Below are 15740 nucleotides of genomic sequence, written 5' to 3'. Positions count from 1 at the left end.
GTAAAAACACGTTTGCAATGCACAGATATATACATTTTAATAAAAAAAATCAAATTTTAGGAACCATGAATTTGGACCATTCTAGAGTATTTTTACTAAAATCCTTGCTTTTGGTTATGTGGGGGGAAAAGAAGGAAAAAACCTTGTAGCCATTATATCTATAGCAATTGGAGTTAACCTGTTTTGAAATAAGGAGGAAGTGTGTATATGTATATATATAATGTACAAATATACAATTTTAAATTGAAGTAAGTTGTTATTTTAAATAAAAGGTTTCAGAGTCTAGGATATTTTGTGTATAATTATTGTTCTTACCCTGTAACTTCATGGAACAAAAATGGTAACAGTCCCCACTTATATCTGGTTGCTACCCCTTATACACAAACTTAAAATATTGTTCCCTTATACATATACATCAAGATTAACTGTTGTTACCAAAACGTTCACCATAAATTCAGTTTACTTACGCAGTGCTTTGGGTGTTACCAATTCATGTACTGATGAAAGGAGTTTGAAGATCCCAAATCACCTTGGAATAGTACAAAAATATCATCAGTGTAGTGTTTGAATAAAATGCTTTGCTAATATTTCCTGTATAAATGCCTCAGATTATAAAATGGTCAGTTCTTGTGCTTGGTTTTGATTGGTTGAGCTGAGTTCTAAGCCATTATAAAATACCCAAATGTATACACTCTACCCTTAGCTGTTATAAAATGCATTATTCTGCACCCACTGCTTCTTGAGGCGTATTGCTTTAATATTTAAAGTAGAGGACTTAACGCTTTCATCCAAATTACTCCCCAGCTTTAAACTACGTTAAGAGCATCATAAGGTAGTTTTTTGTACTGCCGCTATGCAGTTTTACAGATTTTTACATTTACTTACTTGTGAGTTTTAAGTGATCTCATTTAATTCATTCATATTTTGTATGTTAATCTTTGAGTGTCCTTTGGGGTTTTAATATTGGGATGTTTTTTTAAATACCCTCTGAGACACTGCCCACAACATCAAGCTCCGCCCTCAGCTGCAGGAACATTTTATCAAGGGGGGGCTATGTGTGTTTATCTTTATCCCAGTGTCTTGCTAAAACAGTGTCTTCCCCAGGGCTCAGTTCTGGGACCATTGCTATTCATTATCTGCATTCAGCCTCTTGGCCAAAAAAATCGACGCCATGGTTTTGACTAGCACTGTTATGCTGATGACATCCAGTTATATACAGCGTGTCAGCCAGATTCTACCCATTCGATGGCTTCCTTATCTTCATGTTTCAGTGAGTTAAGGATTGGCTACACTCTAACTTTCTTAGTTTAAACTTGAATAAAACAGAAATTTCAATAACTGGTCCCCCATCTCAAATAAAATATATAACGGATGTTTCTAGCTTTGACCTTGACACTACCTCTATAGTTCCATCAGCTACTGTTAGAAATTTAGGTATCATTCTAGACCAATCACTGACCTTGGATGACCACAGCAAACAGTCAAAGCTGCTTTTTTTCAGCTACGTCGAATTGCGCAACTTAAATCCTTTTCTCAGTAGAAAAGATGCAGAATCATTAGTGCATGCATTTATTACCATTCGCCTTGACTATTGTAAAGCTCTTTTCTCTTGCTTACCAGCTCACTCCATATTTCGTCTGCAGTACATTCAAAATTCTGCTGCCAGACTGTTAACTTCCACAAAAAAATCTGCTCTCTTCACTGCTATTTTATTTAATCTTCACTGGCTGGCTGCAATATAAAATTCTTCTGCTCACGTTTAAGGCACTCAAAGGTCTTGTTCCTTCCTATCTTTCTGAGTTACTCTCTTCTTATATTCCTTCCCGGCGTTACTCCGGTCCTCTAGTTCAGAACTTTTTCGTGTGCCTAGGTTCCACGTATCTTCAATGGGTGGCAGATCCTTTTCTGTCACCGCACCCAAACTTTGGAATTCGCTTCCCCTGGCCCTCAGAACGGTAACCTCTCTTAGTGAATTTAAATCAAAGCTTAAAACATATTTGTTTAATCAAGACTTTTACTAAATTGCATTGTACTCTCTAAGCCCTTACTATACTTTCCTATTGGGCAAATGTCCAATGTCCACTGTAATTTGTTTCTTTGTAATGTGTATTTGCTGTATTGGTGTACCTTGTACAGCGTCCTTGAGCCTGTGAAAGGCGCTATATAAATTAAACATATTATTATAATTTATTCACAACTGAGTAAATGGCACCTGCACATGTAAACATTGCACAGTGTAACTCATTAGAAGATCTGGTTTGCTCCTCACAAACAGTGCTTTGCTTTTTTAGAAGACAGCTGATTACAAGGAATTCATTTGCATCATGTTTACATTGCATGGTCATTCAAACCAAGGTGAAATTATCACCCGTCATCTGCTGTCGTGATTATAGTCTGCTAAATTGCATGCACATGTTACTTTATTTCCTAAATGTGTGCACAGGAGTCTGAGTTGCTTTGACAATCATGTGAATTGTGCCAAACAACTTCTACAGTTCATTACAGATGTGCACTCCCTGGGGCACACGACAATATCTCTCAAACTCTGCAGGACACGGCACAATTGCAACCCGTTCTTTGCCCACTTTGCCAGAGAAAAGTGTCTTATGTTACACTTTTCCTCCACAACAATTTAATTTAAATATCACTCTGTGGAGAAAGTATGATCAGAATATCCCGCTGCTTAAAAATGTTGTGCACAGTGTATTTTATACAGTGTTCCCTTTACACACCAAATACTTTTTGTCATAGTAAAAAAAATTGTCATTTTGTTAAGTTTTATTTTAATTTATGCTGCAAACATTTTGAACGTTAATACAGTAAAAAAAAAAAGACAGAAAAGACCAAAACACAAATTCTGACAGTCCCCAGAACTGTATTTTATCATTTATTTATTTAAATTGGAAAGTTGATTTAAAAGAGTTTGATTTGAGAATAAATTTGAATTAGATTTATTCCTAAATTAAAAACAAATCAACAATAAACAGCATTTAGGTAAAAAATCTAAAACCTACAAGTCACAATTTTGTTGCAAACAACAATGATAAGTCAAAGTAGAAAACAATGATGATGATGTTCATAAAAAATATCAGTTATTCACCATTAGTACAAAATTAATTAAAACCACAGTAGCAAATGTACAAGTTTTCATGTTTTCAAACAAGACCCACTTCGTTTTTTACCATAATTGACAAATGGTCGAACTATAACTGCGAAAGAAAACAAGAGACCACTTCCACAGTATTTAGACTTTTTATACATTTTCTATTTATAGAAACAAAAAGTAACATATTTCACAGTTCCATAATCAGTTGAAAATGAATATATGTCGGAATAAGGTGGTTTTTCCCAACTTCCATATGTCTTTCGCATTGCTGTTGGTTTGTTTCTCTTGAAATGCATCACACACTGGTCTGGAATTGACATAAATCCTGCAGAAATGCTGCTTAAAGGCAAAACTCATTTTCATAGCTAAATAGTTACTCTAGTTGTATACCTTAGTAAATTTGCTGTTACTATGGTTTTACTGCACATGTAAGTTACATTTTCTTGGAAAATCATATATACAATCATGTCTGATACTGATGAAGTATTTGCTTTTCCATTCTATTGCGACTATAATATTTTTGCCCTGCTGATCTTTCATTAACACCTGCCAAACTGTAAGCAGTGAAGTGAATAGCGGGATCTATTGGATTTAATTTTTATTGTGTGAAATGAGTGATTTGGACCGAAATTTTTACTTAATGCAGTAAAATGTAATATCGTACATTTGAAACAGACCAGATAAAAGTGCCCAGCAGACCATGTTTGACCATCTACAGCCTAATAACACAAGTTCAAATTCTCAATTTTAATAGCTTTTGATATTCTCTACAGTTTACTTTTTCAGGTCCACTAGAATCTAGTTTAAATCTAACAGTGAAAAAGAACATTGTTATTACACTAAACAAGTCATAATAAACACACAGCTTTTTGAGGTGCAAGGTTAAGGAGCAGATTAAACAATGACAAAATAGCTGAACATCACCTTAAGCAGCGCTTGTTAACATTAATGGTAATTATGTGCGCAGTTTTTTTCATTATACTGATGATACATAGTCACTCCATTTATCCTGTGGTGTGGATGAAGATCTGGTGCACCTCTCTGTAAGCGTTTCGCAGAAGCACGTATGGGAAACACTTCTCCAGTATGTCCTGACTGAGAAATGGTGACTCCTGCACTATCTAAACCATACAAAAGATCAAATATCAAATTAATAGTAGTATGAATATTATATTATAGCTTTGTTAGACTTTTTTTTACCATGTGTAGGAGGAGATAAACCGAATCTCGGTTCTTCGTTTCCACTCGCTCCTCACTCTGACCAAGCTGCAGTAAAACTGATGATGCCACCTATCAATTGTTGGTGGAAATATCAAAGTCAGCCAGCGACTCTTGAGTCAAGCATTGTAAAAACCAATGATGTTGGTCCAAATGTTCACTCACCTTAAGAAACTCTTCAAGGTGCATCTGGATGCTCTTCCTCTGGACAGTGAACATGGCAGCAGCCAGATGATTCACCGCTGTGGCCAAGCAGTGGATGTTGTTCTGGTGACCTGTTAAAAACCAAACTCAAGCTATGAGATCAAAAGTGAACAAAATCTCCATGAAACTAAAGCCCGTTTCACACCAGACTAAGAAACAAAATCTCCTACGACAATTTAAATGTTGCAGAAGGAGGAAAAAACAACAAAGTGCAGACACGTCATTAGTTGTGATCACAGGGCTCCATTAAACAGCATTCTTCTTCGATTCCAGAAATCTGCCCATTTGGGAAGATCAACTGACAGACCTTTTCTTCATGTTTTTTTAGAAAAACTCATCTTTTCTATTCATTTCTTTGAAATGACGTGATCGGATGAGTTTGAAGCTCCCTTCGAGTCCATCACTCTTAAGACTACAGGTGTCTCCTGGGTCCTATTTCTGACCACACAGGCAGACAGATGATGTCTTATGTTGCATAGCTGTGTCTGGTTTCGGAAGGCTGCATTCTCATGACCTCCGGAGGTCGCATCCATATACAGGCAATCCTCAAATTAAAATTAAACGAGACGTCCTTCAAAGGACATATTGGAAGAAAAGAAAAAAGGAAGTATCATGTTGCTATACCAACACACTGCTCTTTGACACCTGTCAAATGAATCAAAATGATTTCCAGGTGAATTGAAGAGATCAAACGTCAGTTCCCTTTCCGTCGGTCTCTCGACGTTGTGTCGAGAACGACAGATGGGGGTTCGCCCTTGAGAACCAATCAACTCTGACTACTATAGAAAAGGCCAATGAAATTTGGCGAATTGAAATTTGCATGCCGGGATCCGCCCCCGGATATCCGGTATAAAAGGAAGCCGGCGTGCAGCATTCACTTACCTTTTGTTCTTCAGAGCCTTCGCTCATGACTACGAACAGAACGAATTCAATGAATTCATCTTCTTCTACATTGCCGGATCTACGACGTGTTGCAGCGGATCGTCCCTACCTGCAGCGACCTTCCCCTGGGCGTCTCGGCGGTTCCGGAGGTGTTAGAGATTTTTTCTAAAAAGTCCTTATCAGGACTGACTGAGCAATCTCCAGCGCGGCATGTACCGCTGTTCTCTTGGGTGCGGCACCCTCATCGAGGAGAGGGATGGACACGATCGCTGCGTTAGGCGTCTGGGCGTCCAGCACGCTGAAGCAGCGTTCGTTGACACATCTGCCCGCACTGCGGCAGATTGTCATTCAGAAGTTGCGGTCACGGGTGGCTGTCTTCCTACGGGACCCAGCCACCATTTCGTCTGCTACCTGGGCTGTGACATCTGTGGCTACGGCCCTGATGACCACCCACGTAGCAGCGTTAGTGTATGGGGAATTCTCCGAACGCAAACCCGCCAGCCAAGTGCTCACGGGCCGATCGCACCCCGATTCGCTCTTCTAAACGTTCCCCAACCGGCGGTGGCATACCGTCGGATCCTCACGCACACACTCGGAAACGATGTGTGACGTAGATGAGATGTCGTTCGCAGCATCGGAGGGAGACTGACATCCGACTCTGCCGAATCCGAGCTCCACCCCCAGCAGTCGAGTTCAGGAGGAAGCAGAAGTGATGTCATTCATGCTAACACGGGGATGCGTGGTTCCCGAGGTCGGAGCGCGGTTCCAACCGCGCCCACCCCGGGAGCCATGATTTTCCAGGAGGTGCATGAGGAGCTGTATAAAACTTGCAACGCTCCACTCACGGACCGTTCCAGTTAAACCAGCTCCGTCTTCCTTACTTCCCTCGTTGGTGGGGCAGCCAAAGGCTACGTCGAGATCCCCCGGGTGGAATGGGCGCCTGCGGTGCACCTGTGCCGCGGGCGGCTACCTCCTTGGGGGAATCGGCGACGCCTACCGTCCAAAGTGTGTAGGACTTCGGCATCACTGGTGTCGAGGCCTTAAACTGCCGCGGGCAAGGCTGCCTCCTCTCTCTACGCCATGGCCATCCTGCAGGTCCGCCAGGCCAGGGCGTGGAGAGAGCTCCACGAGGTAAGGCCGACCCGGGTATAATGCAGGATCTCCGTGCCGCCACTGACAGCGCTCTACGGGCAACTAAGGTGGCGGCGCGGGCCCTGGGTCGGACGATGTCCATGGTAGTGGTCCAGGAGAGACACCCCCGGCTGTACCTTGTGCAGAAGAGTGACTCGAAGGAAGTCCGCTTTCTTGATGCACTCATCTCGCAGGGTGGGTTGTTGGTAACACCGTCGAGGACTGCGCTCAGCAGTTTTTGACGGTGAAGCAGACAGTGGCAATTAGTCAAATTTTTTCACGCCGCGACTCGGCCGCCTACAGGCCTCCGAGATCTCACGTGACGTCTGCTTCCCTGCAACCCAGGACCCCTTCGACATTGGCTCCGGTTCCTGTGCCCCCACAGGCGGCACCCCGGAAGCAGAGGTCGAGGGGGAAACCTCTACCCCGTCAACAACCTTCTCCCGAGAAGGGGCACTGACGGGAAGACCCAAGGAAGAAAAACATCGGGCCCGAACCTTCACAGCCACGGCTCTGATCGGTCGGTACAGGACGACTCCTGCCTCGTCACCAAAGCCGGGCCCTTTTCAGGGCTTGGTGCCCACTTACTCACAGAGTTTTCTGTTCTCCCCGGGTGTACTTACAGCCTATCGCACACTCCACTGGACTTAGCTCGGCAAACCGACCTCACACCCTGGCGAGGCGTGAGGTCGTACACATAAGACGGCTGTCACCACTCTCAAACCGACAGTGCGTGCCACCATCCCGCCAGGCAGGTAAAAAGGCGGAGCCAACCTTCCCTCCGGGGACCCCCGCGACATGGTTAGCTCCGCCAGCCGACGAACCCCCCCCGTGGGAATGATGAAGCAGACCGTCCCCTTGGTCACCCTGTCACAGTCCCTGGGAGCTCGAGAGCTGTCCACACTGTCTCGCTGGCTAATGAGGGCGGTCCGTCTTGGTTACTCGATCCAGTTTGGCAGAGACTCTCCCAAGCTTTGGGGCATCATCTCTCCCTCTGTCAGAGGCAGGGACGCCTCCGTACTTCGGGTAGAGGTCACCACCCTTCTGGCAAAACAGGCATTGAGTTCGTCCCTCAAAACCAAGATGTTCAGTGGGTCACGACCCGCACTTCACCGTTCCCAAGACGGCGGGTTGCCCCCAGAGGTCTGCGTACCCTGAACAGAGCACCTTCACAAGCTGCCGTTCAGGGTGCTCACACAGAGGGCATCCTGACATTTATCAGGTGTCAGGATTTGTTCGTGGCAATCAACGTGAAGGATGCTTACTTTCATGTCTCGATCCTCCTCAACACCGGCCGTTCCCACGGTTCGCGTGCGAGAGGCGGGCATATCAGTACAGAGTCCTCCCTTTCGGTCCCTGTCTCCACGGTCTTCACGAAGATCGTGGAAACCGCCCTTTCTCCCTGAGGGGAGGAAGGCGAGCGGGTACTAAACTATCTCAGCGACTGGCCTATCTTGGCACACTCGTGAGATCTGTCATGTACACAAAGGGGCCTGGTGCTCCGGCACCTAGATCGATTGGGACTCCAGGTCAACCAAGAGAGGGGCAAGCTCTCCCCAGTGCAGAGCATCCTCTTTCTCGGTATGGAACTCAGCTCTGTCACCTTGTCGGCGCACCTGTCCGCAGGTTGCGCCCAACCAGTGTTGAACTGTCTGAAATGAACATTTTAGGCAGACAGCGGTCCCCCTGAAATAATTCAGAGGCTCCTGGCACACATGGCGTCCTCGCGGGTTAATACCCCTCGGGTTGATGCACATGAGACCGCTCCAACACTGGTTTCAGAGTCGAGTTCCGAGGAGAGCGTGGCACACCAGCAGCAGGCGCATGGTGATGACGCCCTGCTACCGACGCACCATAACCCCTAGTCTTCCATGACTTTTTCGACGGACTCAGGTCCCTCTCGGCAGGTTATGAGACAGGTCGTGGTGACGACTGACGTCTCCCTGCAGGGGTTCGGTGCAGTGTGTAACGGGCACGCAGGCGGGGCGTTGGATGAACCCCCGTCTGCGCTGGCATATCAATTGCCAAGAGTTGTGGGGTGCTACTTGTCCGAGGACAGCACTACAGCTGTAGCGTACACAGATCGTCAGGGTGGCGTTCGCTCACAACAGCTAACACAACTTGCTCGACGCCTCCTCCGGTGGAGTCAACAGGTGACCCGCTCCCTTCGGGCCACACACACCCCGGGCAAACTCAAACTAGACAGCCGACGTGCTTTCTCGCCAGTTTATGCCTCGTGGAGAGTGGCGACTCCAACCCCGCGCAGTCCAGCTCATTTGGAGGCTGTTCGGGTAGGCCCAGGTAAACCTGTTCGCCTCCCGTAACACCACCATTTGCCCGCTTGGTATTCCCTGCCCTCGGTACGGATATCCTGGCGCACAGCTGACCGCGGGATGGGCGGAAGCACACCTTCCCCCCCAGGAGCCTTCTTGCACAGACGCTGTGCAAGGTCAGGGAGCAGGAGCACCAAGTGTTATTGGTTACACCACACCGGTCTAACCGCACTTGGCTTCAGAGCTCATGCTCTGGACAGCGACTCCCCCTGAACCATTCCCCTGGCAGAGGACTTGCTCTATCAGGGGAGGGACACGTTCTGGAATCCCAGATCAGACCTCTGGATCACCCATGTCTGGTCTCTAGACGGGACGAGAAGATCCTGAGATGGCTACTCTCCCTCTATGGCAGAGACCATCACCTAGGCTAGGGCCCCATCTACTAGGCGGTCACACGCCTCTAGACGGCGCCTCTTCTTGTCCTGGTGTCTCTCTCAATGAGAAAGACCCACTGAGGTGCTCGATCAGGATTGTGTTTTCCTTCTTACGAGACTGGAGACTAACATCTCCCCTCCACACTGAATGTGTATGTAGTCGCTATTGCTACTCATCACGACTCAGTCGGTGGAAAGTTTCTAGGGCAACACGACCTGGTCACCAGGTTCCTAAGGGGCGCGAGAGGGCGGAATCCGCCTCATCTCCGCTCCATACCCTCTTGGGACCCTAAGTGGTCCAGGGGAGCCTCAGTGCCCCCCAAGAGCCCCTCGGAGGTTCTGATCTTCCTCACAGAGTAAGACGGCCCTCCTGACGGCGCTCACTCCCTTCAAGAGGGTAGGTGCCCACCGAGCATCCTCCGTGTCCCCGGATTGCCTTAAATTCGGCCCTGGAAACTCTCACGTTATCTTGAGACCCAGGCCCGGATGCGTGCCCAAGAAGTTCCCACTACTCCCTCCGGGGCCAAGTGGTGAACTTGCAGGCGCTCCCCATAGGGGAGGAAGACCCAACCCGATCAGTGTTGTGTCCAGTACGTGCTGGACCGCACGCAGATCTCTGAAGCTCTGACCAGCTCAGTGTCTGTTGGAGGACAGCAGAAGGGGAAGGCTGTCTCCAAACAGAGGCTGGCGCACTGGGTCGTGGACGCCGTTACGACGGCATTCCGATCTCAGAATCTCCCATGCCCATTGGCAGTGAGGGCTCACTCCACACAGAGTTTTAGCCACCTCCTGGGCACTGGCAGAAGCGCCTCTCTAGCAGACATCTGTAGAGCTGCGGGTTGGGCTATGCCCAAACACCTTCGCAAGGGTTAACAACCTTCGTGTAAACCCGGTGTCAGCCCACGTCCTGCGTGGCGACATGTAGGACTGGCATCCGGGGGGGCGTATGCCTGCGAAAGCACCTTTCCACCCTCTAACAGGTTGGGTCAGTGTGCTATCTACCTCTCTTCTTACCCAAACATATGGCTAAGAATAGGTATCTCACCAATCTCCCTTCTTACCCAAACACTGATTAAGAACAGGTATTCCATCCATCACTAAACGAGCACACCCTGGGGGATGGCTGGGCAGAGCAGCCTTCCCCCTTAGGCCGGGATACCATGTGAGCTATCACAAATAGCTCTAACCGGACCTAGTGCTACCGGACGTCTGTAACACCCCCTCCGTGGGCTGTTCCGTCTGATGTATCCTCATGAGAATGGTTCCCACTCCTGGTAACCCATGAGCTTCCCCAGGTGGACCTCCACCCCTCAGTTAACTACCCAGTCCGCACGTTCCATGCGTTCTCCTCCAAGGACGAGACCATACCTTATCCACCATATTCCTCCCCACGGGTAGGAGGTGGCCTCTGCAGCGCTTCTCTGATTAAGAGTTGCGCTCACCCGGTGTAAACCCGAACCGGACGGCCTCTCGCCAGTAGAGAGCTAAGGCCCCGTCCGTGAAAGGTTACCGGTCAGGGCTGTACCCATCTTTCTCCAAGAAAGCTCTGGAACCCCCCGACCACCATACTGGAAGGTTACAGTTTCGCGAAAGCATCGAGCTGACACGCCCAGGCTTGTTACCGTCGCTTCGCTAGAGATTGTGACGCGATACAGCATTGTGGCGTTTTCCATAGGCAACCCCATCTGTCGTTCTCGACACAACGTCGAGAGACCGATAGAAAGGAAACGTCTTGGTTACGTCTGTAACCTCAGTTCCCTGATGGAGGGAACGAGACGTTGTGTCCCTTATGCCACAAACACGTATCGTATTCTGCTGCAGTCGTGAGAGGCTCTCAGGCTCTTCAGAACAAAAGGTAAGTGAATGATGCACGCCAGCTTCCTTTTATACCGGATATCCGGGGGCAGAGCCCGGCATGCAAATTTCATTCGCCAAATTTCATTGGCCTTTTCTATAGTAGTCAGAGTTGATTGGTTCTCAAGGGCGAACCCCCATCTGTCGTTCTCGACACAACGTCGAGAGACTGACAGAAAGGGAACTGAGGTTACATACGTAACCAAGACGTTTCTACAGCGAACAATGCAAGAAGAGCTAAACAAATTTACAATTTCTTGCCTTACTGTTATAAATGTTTGTCCTCCGCAAAGAACATTGCATTTGAAGGGTGCATTTGGAGTGTCCTCCTTGCTGTTCTGAAATGAGACAGCATCGATTCCTGAAAAATGTGGCAGCCTTCCAAAAATGAAACAGCTTATGTTTCTGCAATATGCAGTCTAGAGCACTAGAGACATGCCGAAGACATGATGTGAGAACAGGCTAAAAGAACAGCCTGTCCAAGAAACCAAACTTTATTAAAAACAGGCTTGAAGCTTCTTTTTAAGAAGGGGGACCGGAGGGTGTGCTCGAACTATCGGGGATCACACTTCTCAGCCTCCCTGGGAAAGTCTATGCCAGGGTACTGGAGAGGAGAATCCGGCCGATGGTAGAACCTCGGATTCAGGAGGAACAGTGTGGTTTCCATCCCGGTCGTGGAACACTGGACCAGCTCTATACCCTCTCCAGGGTGCTGGAGGGTTCATGGGAGTTTGCCCAACCAATCCACATGTGTTTTGTGGATTTGGAGAAGGCATTCGACTGTGTCCCTCACGGCATCTTGTGGAGGGTGCTCTGGGAGTAAGGGATTCGGGACCCTTTGCTAAGGGCTATCCGGTCCCTGCACGACCGGAGCAGGAGCTTGGTTCGCATTGCCGGCAGTAAGTCAGACTTGTTTCCGGTGCATGTTGGACTCCGGCAGGGCTGCCCTTTGTCGCCGGTTCTGTTCATAATTTTTATGGACAGAATTTCTAGGCGCAGCCAGGGGCCGGAGGGCATTGGGTTTGGGGACCACACGATTTCATCTCTGCTCTTTGCGGATGATGTCGTCGTGCTGGCCCCATCAGACCAGGACCTTCAGCCTGCACTGGGACAGTTTGCTGCCTAGTGTGAAGCGGCTGGGATGAGAATCAGCATCTCCAAATCTGAGGCCATGGTTCTCAGTCGGAAAAGGGTGGCTTGCTCACTTCAGGTAGGTGGAGAGTTCCTGCCTCAAGTGGAGGAGTTCAAGTATCTGGGGGTCTTGTTCACGAGTGAGGGAAGGATGGAACGGGAGATTGACAAACGGATCGTTGCAGCTTCTGCAGTAATGCGGTCGCTGTACCGGTCTGTCGTGGTGAAGAAGGAGCTGAGCCGCAAGGCGAAGCTCTCGATTTACCGGTCAATCTACGTTCCCACTCTCACCTGTGGTCATGAACTGTGGGTCATGACCGAAAGGACAAGATCCTGGATACAGGTGGCCGAAATGAGCTTTCTCCGCAGGGTGGCTGGGCGATCCCTTAGAGATAGGGTGAGAAGCTTGGTCACTCGGGAGGAGCTCAGAGTAGATCCGCTGCTCCTCCACATCGAGAGGAGCCAGCTGAGGTGGCTCGGGCATTTTTCCGGATGCCCCCTGGACGCCTTCCCGGGAAACTATGTCTCCCGGCTGGCCTGGGAACGCCTCGGTGTCCCCCCGGAAGAGCTGGAGGAAGTGTCTAGGGAGAGGGAAGTCTGGGCATCCTGCTAAGACTGCTGCCCCCGCGACCCGGCCCCGGTTAAGCGGTAGAAAATGGATGGATGGATGGATTGAAGCCATGGATTACAGTGACTTTATATCAACTGAGGGGGTTTACTCCGCTTCACATTGTTCCTAACAACATCCCTGTTGTAAAATCTCTGTAAACCATGGCTTCAATGTAAACGGTTCTAAGACTTAACAAACCACTGACTTTACACACTTAAAATGGATGTGTTCTTTTAACACGTTGATGTATTATCCTAGTCTATTTAACACTTTCAAAGATGACCAGTTTTGTCTTCAAATGATTTATGTCACGCTTCGCAGGGACAGAACCCAGATGCAGACAGTTTTAAACAAAAGACTTGATTAACTTTCAATAATCAATAAGAACAGGCCTAACAAAACAAAACACCCATGAGAGGGGAAAAGGAACAAACTACACAAAATACTAAAGACTTGACTTCAATCTGACTTCCAACAAATATTCCAGAAACAACAAACTGGCACAGGAAAGCAAACACAAGGGCATTACATAGAAGAGCAACTAAACGGGGAAGAAGTGGGGGGCATAAACCAAATAATTAACTGATAAATCACCAAACACAGGACACAGAGCATGATTTTTAGAACCTGACACCAGACAACAACTATGGCTAGAACAGGGTTGTTGGGATCAAACCTCATGCTCAACACAGAGCATAGGACTGCCATGATCCTGTCACAGATGACTAGAAGAAACATTAAGCATGGAAGACAGTACCGTGATTACGTATTAAAATTGTGTGTTTAAGATACAAAATGCTATTTTGTTTTTGTTTTACTGTTTTAATCTTTGACATGCACAGGGCCAGTGGGAGGGTTAACACGTACAGTATTTGTTTTGAATCAACAATCAATTAACATTTATTTATAAAGCCCTTAACAACACTCAAGGTGACTAACATAATTTCCAATAAGAGAAAAACAAAACAATAACGACAAAAGTATAAAAATACAACAAAATTAATATACTAGATAACATTAAAATACATAAAATAGACAACATAAATGTCACAACATTGATAGTTATTAAAAGCCAGTCTGAATAAATAAGTTTTAAGCCTAGTTTTAAAAAGGCCCAGGTCAGTAATGTTGCGCATATCAGGGGAAGCTTGTTCCAGAGGGCCAGCCATGGAAAGGCACGATCACCCCAATGTTTAAACCTTGTCATCGGGACTCCCTAAAATTAATTTTTTGACCTCAAGGCCCTATTAGGCTGACGAAGACCCAACATCTCAGTCTAATAAAGTAGGGGGGATACCATTCAAATCATTTACATTAACACTGAACGAAACTGGAAGCAAATGTAGTGAATAGAGAAATGGGGTGATGTGCTCATGTACTAATATAACAGGGCACTTGACATCAATGGACCAAACGATTTCGTTGTGCACCTTTAACAGTTCAGACACAGTACTATGTTGTGACCTAAGACTGGAATTTCAAAAAAAAAAAAAATCTAAAAAAGACTGTAATTGAATGAAAACAACTTATCCTGATTGCAGGATAGAATACAACTGCAAATAAGTAATTGTAACCAGAGCTGTGTTTGAATCCAATCATGAAAATGCCTAGTCAAGAAGTTGAGACATGTGCATGTGATATGCTTAATATTATCTAAATCCATTTAATGGCTTAAGACTATACAAATGCCTGAACTAGTCACTGTTTAATATAAATGCGTCAAAGTCTCTACTGAATGCATACATATAAATGTATAAATACCGTAATATGAAGCGTTTGCAAATACCTTTTATTACATGCAGATTAATGCTGTATGAATGACGTAATGCGCCTGTAGTAGAGTAGGCGGGGCGAGACCGTGGTTCGAGTCCGGTGAGTAATTGTGAATTAGCGCCAGCTGTGCGCACACCGGGCTCGAATCACGTAGGAGATGGGAGAATATAAAAGGAACGAGCGACCGGACCGTCGAAGAGAGAGGACCGGGCCCGAACTTGTGTTTGTATTTATGTTTATGTTATTTCGCCGGCGGTCGTCCGTGAGGGGCCGCCGGCTGTTTTAATTTCTGTTAATAAATGTTTAATGTCTGCCGGTTCCCGCCTCCTTCCTTCCCTTTTATTGAGATTTGTTACATTGGTGCCGAAACCCGGGAGGAAGGAGAGACATGCTGTCGGAGAGTCCTCGCCGCCGAGTGGCCTCGCGGTGCCGGAAGCGGTGGCTCTGGGGAAACGGAAGTGCACAGTGCGGCCACCGTCAAAACTTCGGTGGAACGGCGACCTTTGCTGCCACGCCCCTGGGTCGAGGTGGGGTGGCTTTCGTCCAAGTGGGAGCGGGGGGGTTGCCGCCGTCCGCCAGAGGCCGGAGCCTGTGTCCGTCCCCCGAGGGGGAGGAGCAGGGGTTGGAAGTGCCGGGTGAGCCACCGCCTGCCAGAGGCCGGAGCCTGCGTCCGTCCGCCCAAGGGGGAAGAACAGGGGACGGGGAACCCGCCCCGACTCCCGGATAAAGGAGGAGCCACCGCCGGCCGCCAGGGGGCGGACGGTCGAGCCGTCCACCGAAGCCCCAGGGCCACCGCAAGGCACCGCGAAGGAGAGTACTCCGGCTGGCTGAGGAACGAGCGGCAGCATGTCGGGGAACCGGATTTTTTTTTTTTCCTCTCTCCCCTCTCTCTTTCCGGTCGCTCCGAGGGCTCCCGTCTCCGTTGTCTCGTCTCGTCGCTGCATACCCCCCACCCCACCCCCCCCGAGGGAGGGGGAGGGAGCTTGCACAGTCGCGAGGGTACGTCCCGGCCTGTGAGGGGTGATGGGGGTATGTAGTGGAGTAGGCGGGGCGAGACCGTGGTTCGAGTCCGGTGAGTAATTGTGAATTAGCGCCAGCTGTGCGCACACCGGGCTCGAATCACG

At 47.7% G+C, this 15740-nt stretch overlaps 1 protein-coding gene across 1 annotated transcript in view; it reads right to left on the bottom strand.

Annotated features, from left to right (window-relative positions):
- Nucleotides 1–2851: 2851 nt before the first annotated feature.
- Nucleotides 2852–15740, bottom strand: part of nckap1l (NCK associated protein 1 like) — a 104720-nt gene continuing 91831 nt past the window's right edge. Inside the window, exons 29-31 of the mRNA XM_056734359.1 lie at nucleotides 4490–4599; nucleotides 4307–4396; nucleotides 2852–4227 (exon numbers count right to left, since the gene is read on the bottom strand). Coding sequence (XP_056590337.1) covers nucleotides 4111–4227; nucleotides 4307–4396; nucleotides 4490–4599 — 317 coding nt within the window. The 3' untranslated portion in view covers nucleotides 2852–4110. The remainder of the gene's footprint in view (nucleotides 4228–4306; nucleotides 4397–4489; nucleotides 4600–15740) is intronic.

This window comes from Triplophysa dalaica, chromosome 21, assembly GCF_015846415.1.
Source record: "Triplophysa dalaica isolate WHDGS20190420 chromosome 21, ASM1584641v1, whole genome shotgun sequence".
Classification (NCBI taxonomy): Eukaryota; Metazoa; Chordata; class Actinopteri; order Cypriniformes; family Nemacheilidae; genus Triplophysa; species Triplophysa dalaica.
Note: the sequence above shows the minus strand (reverse complement) of the source record. Positions and strands in the feature narration are given on the sequence as shown.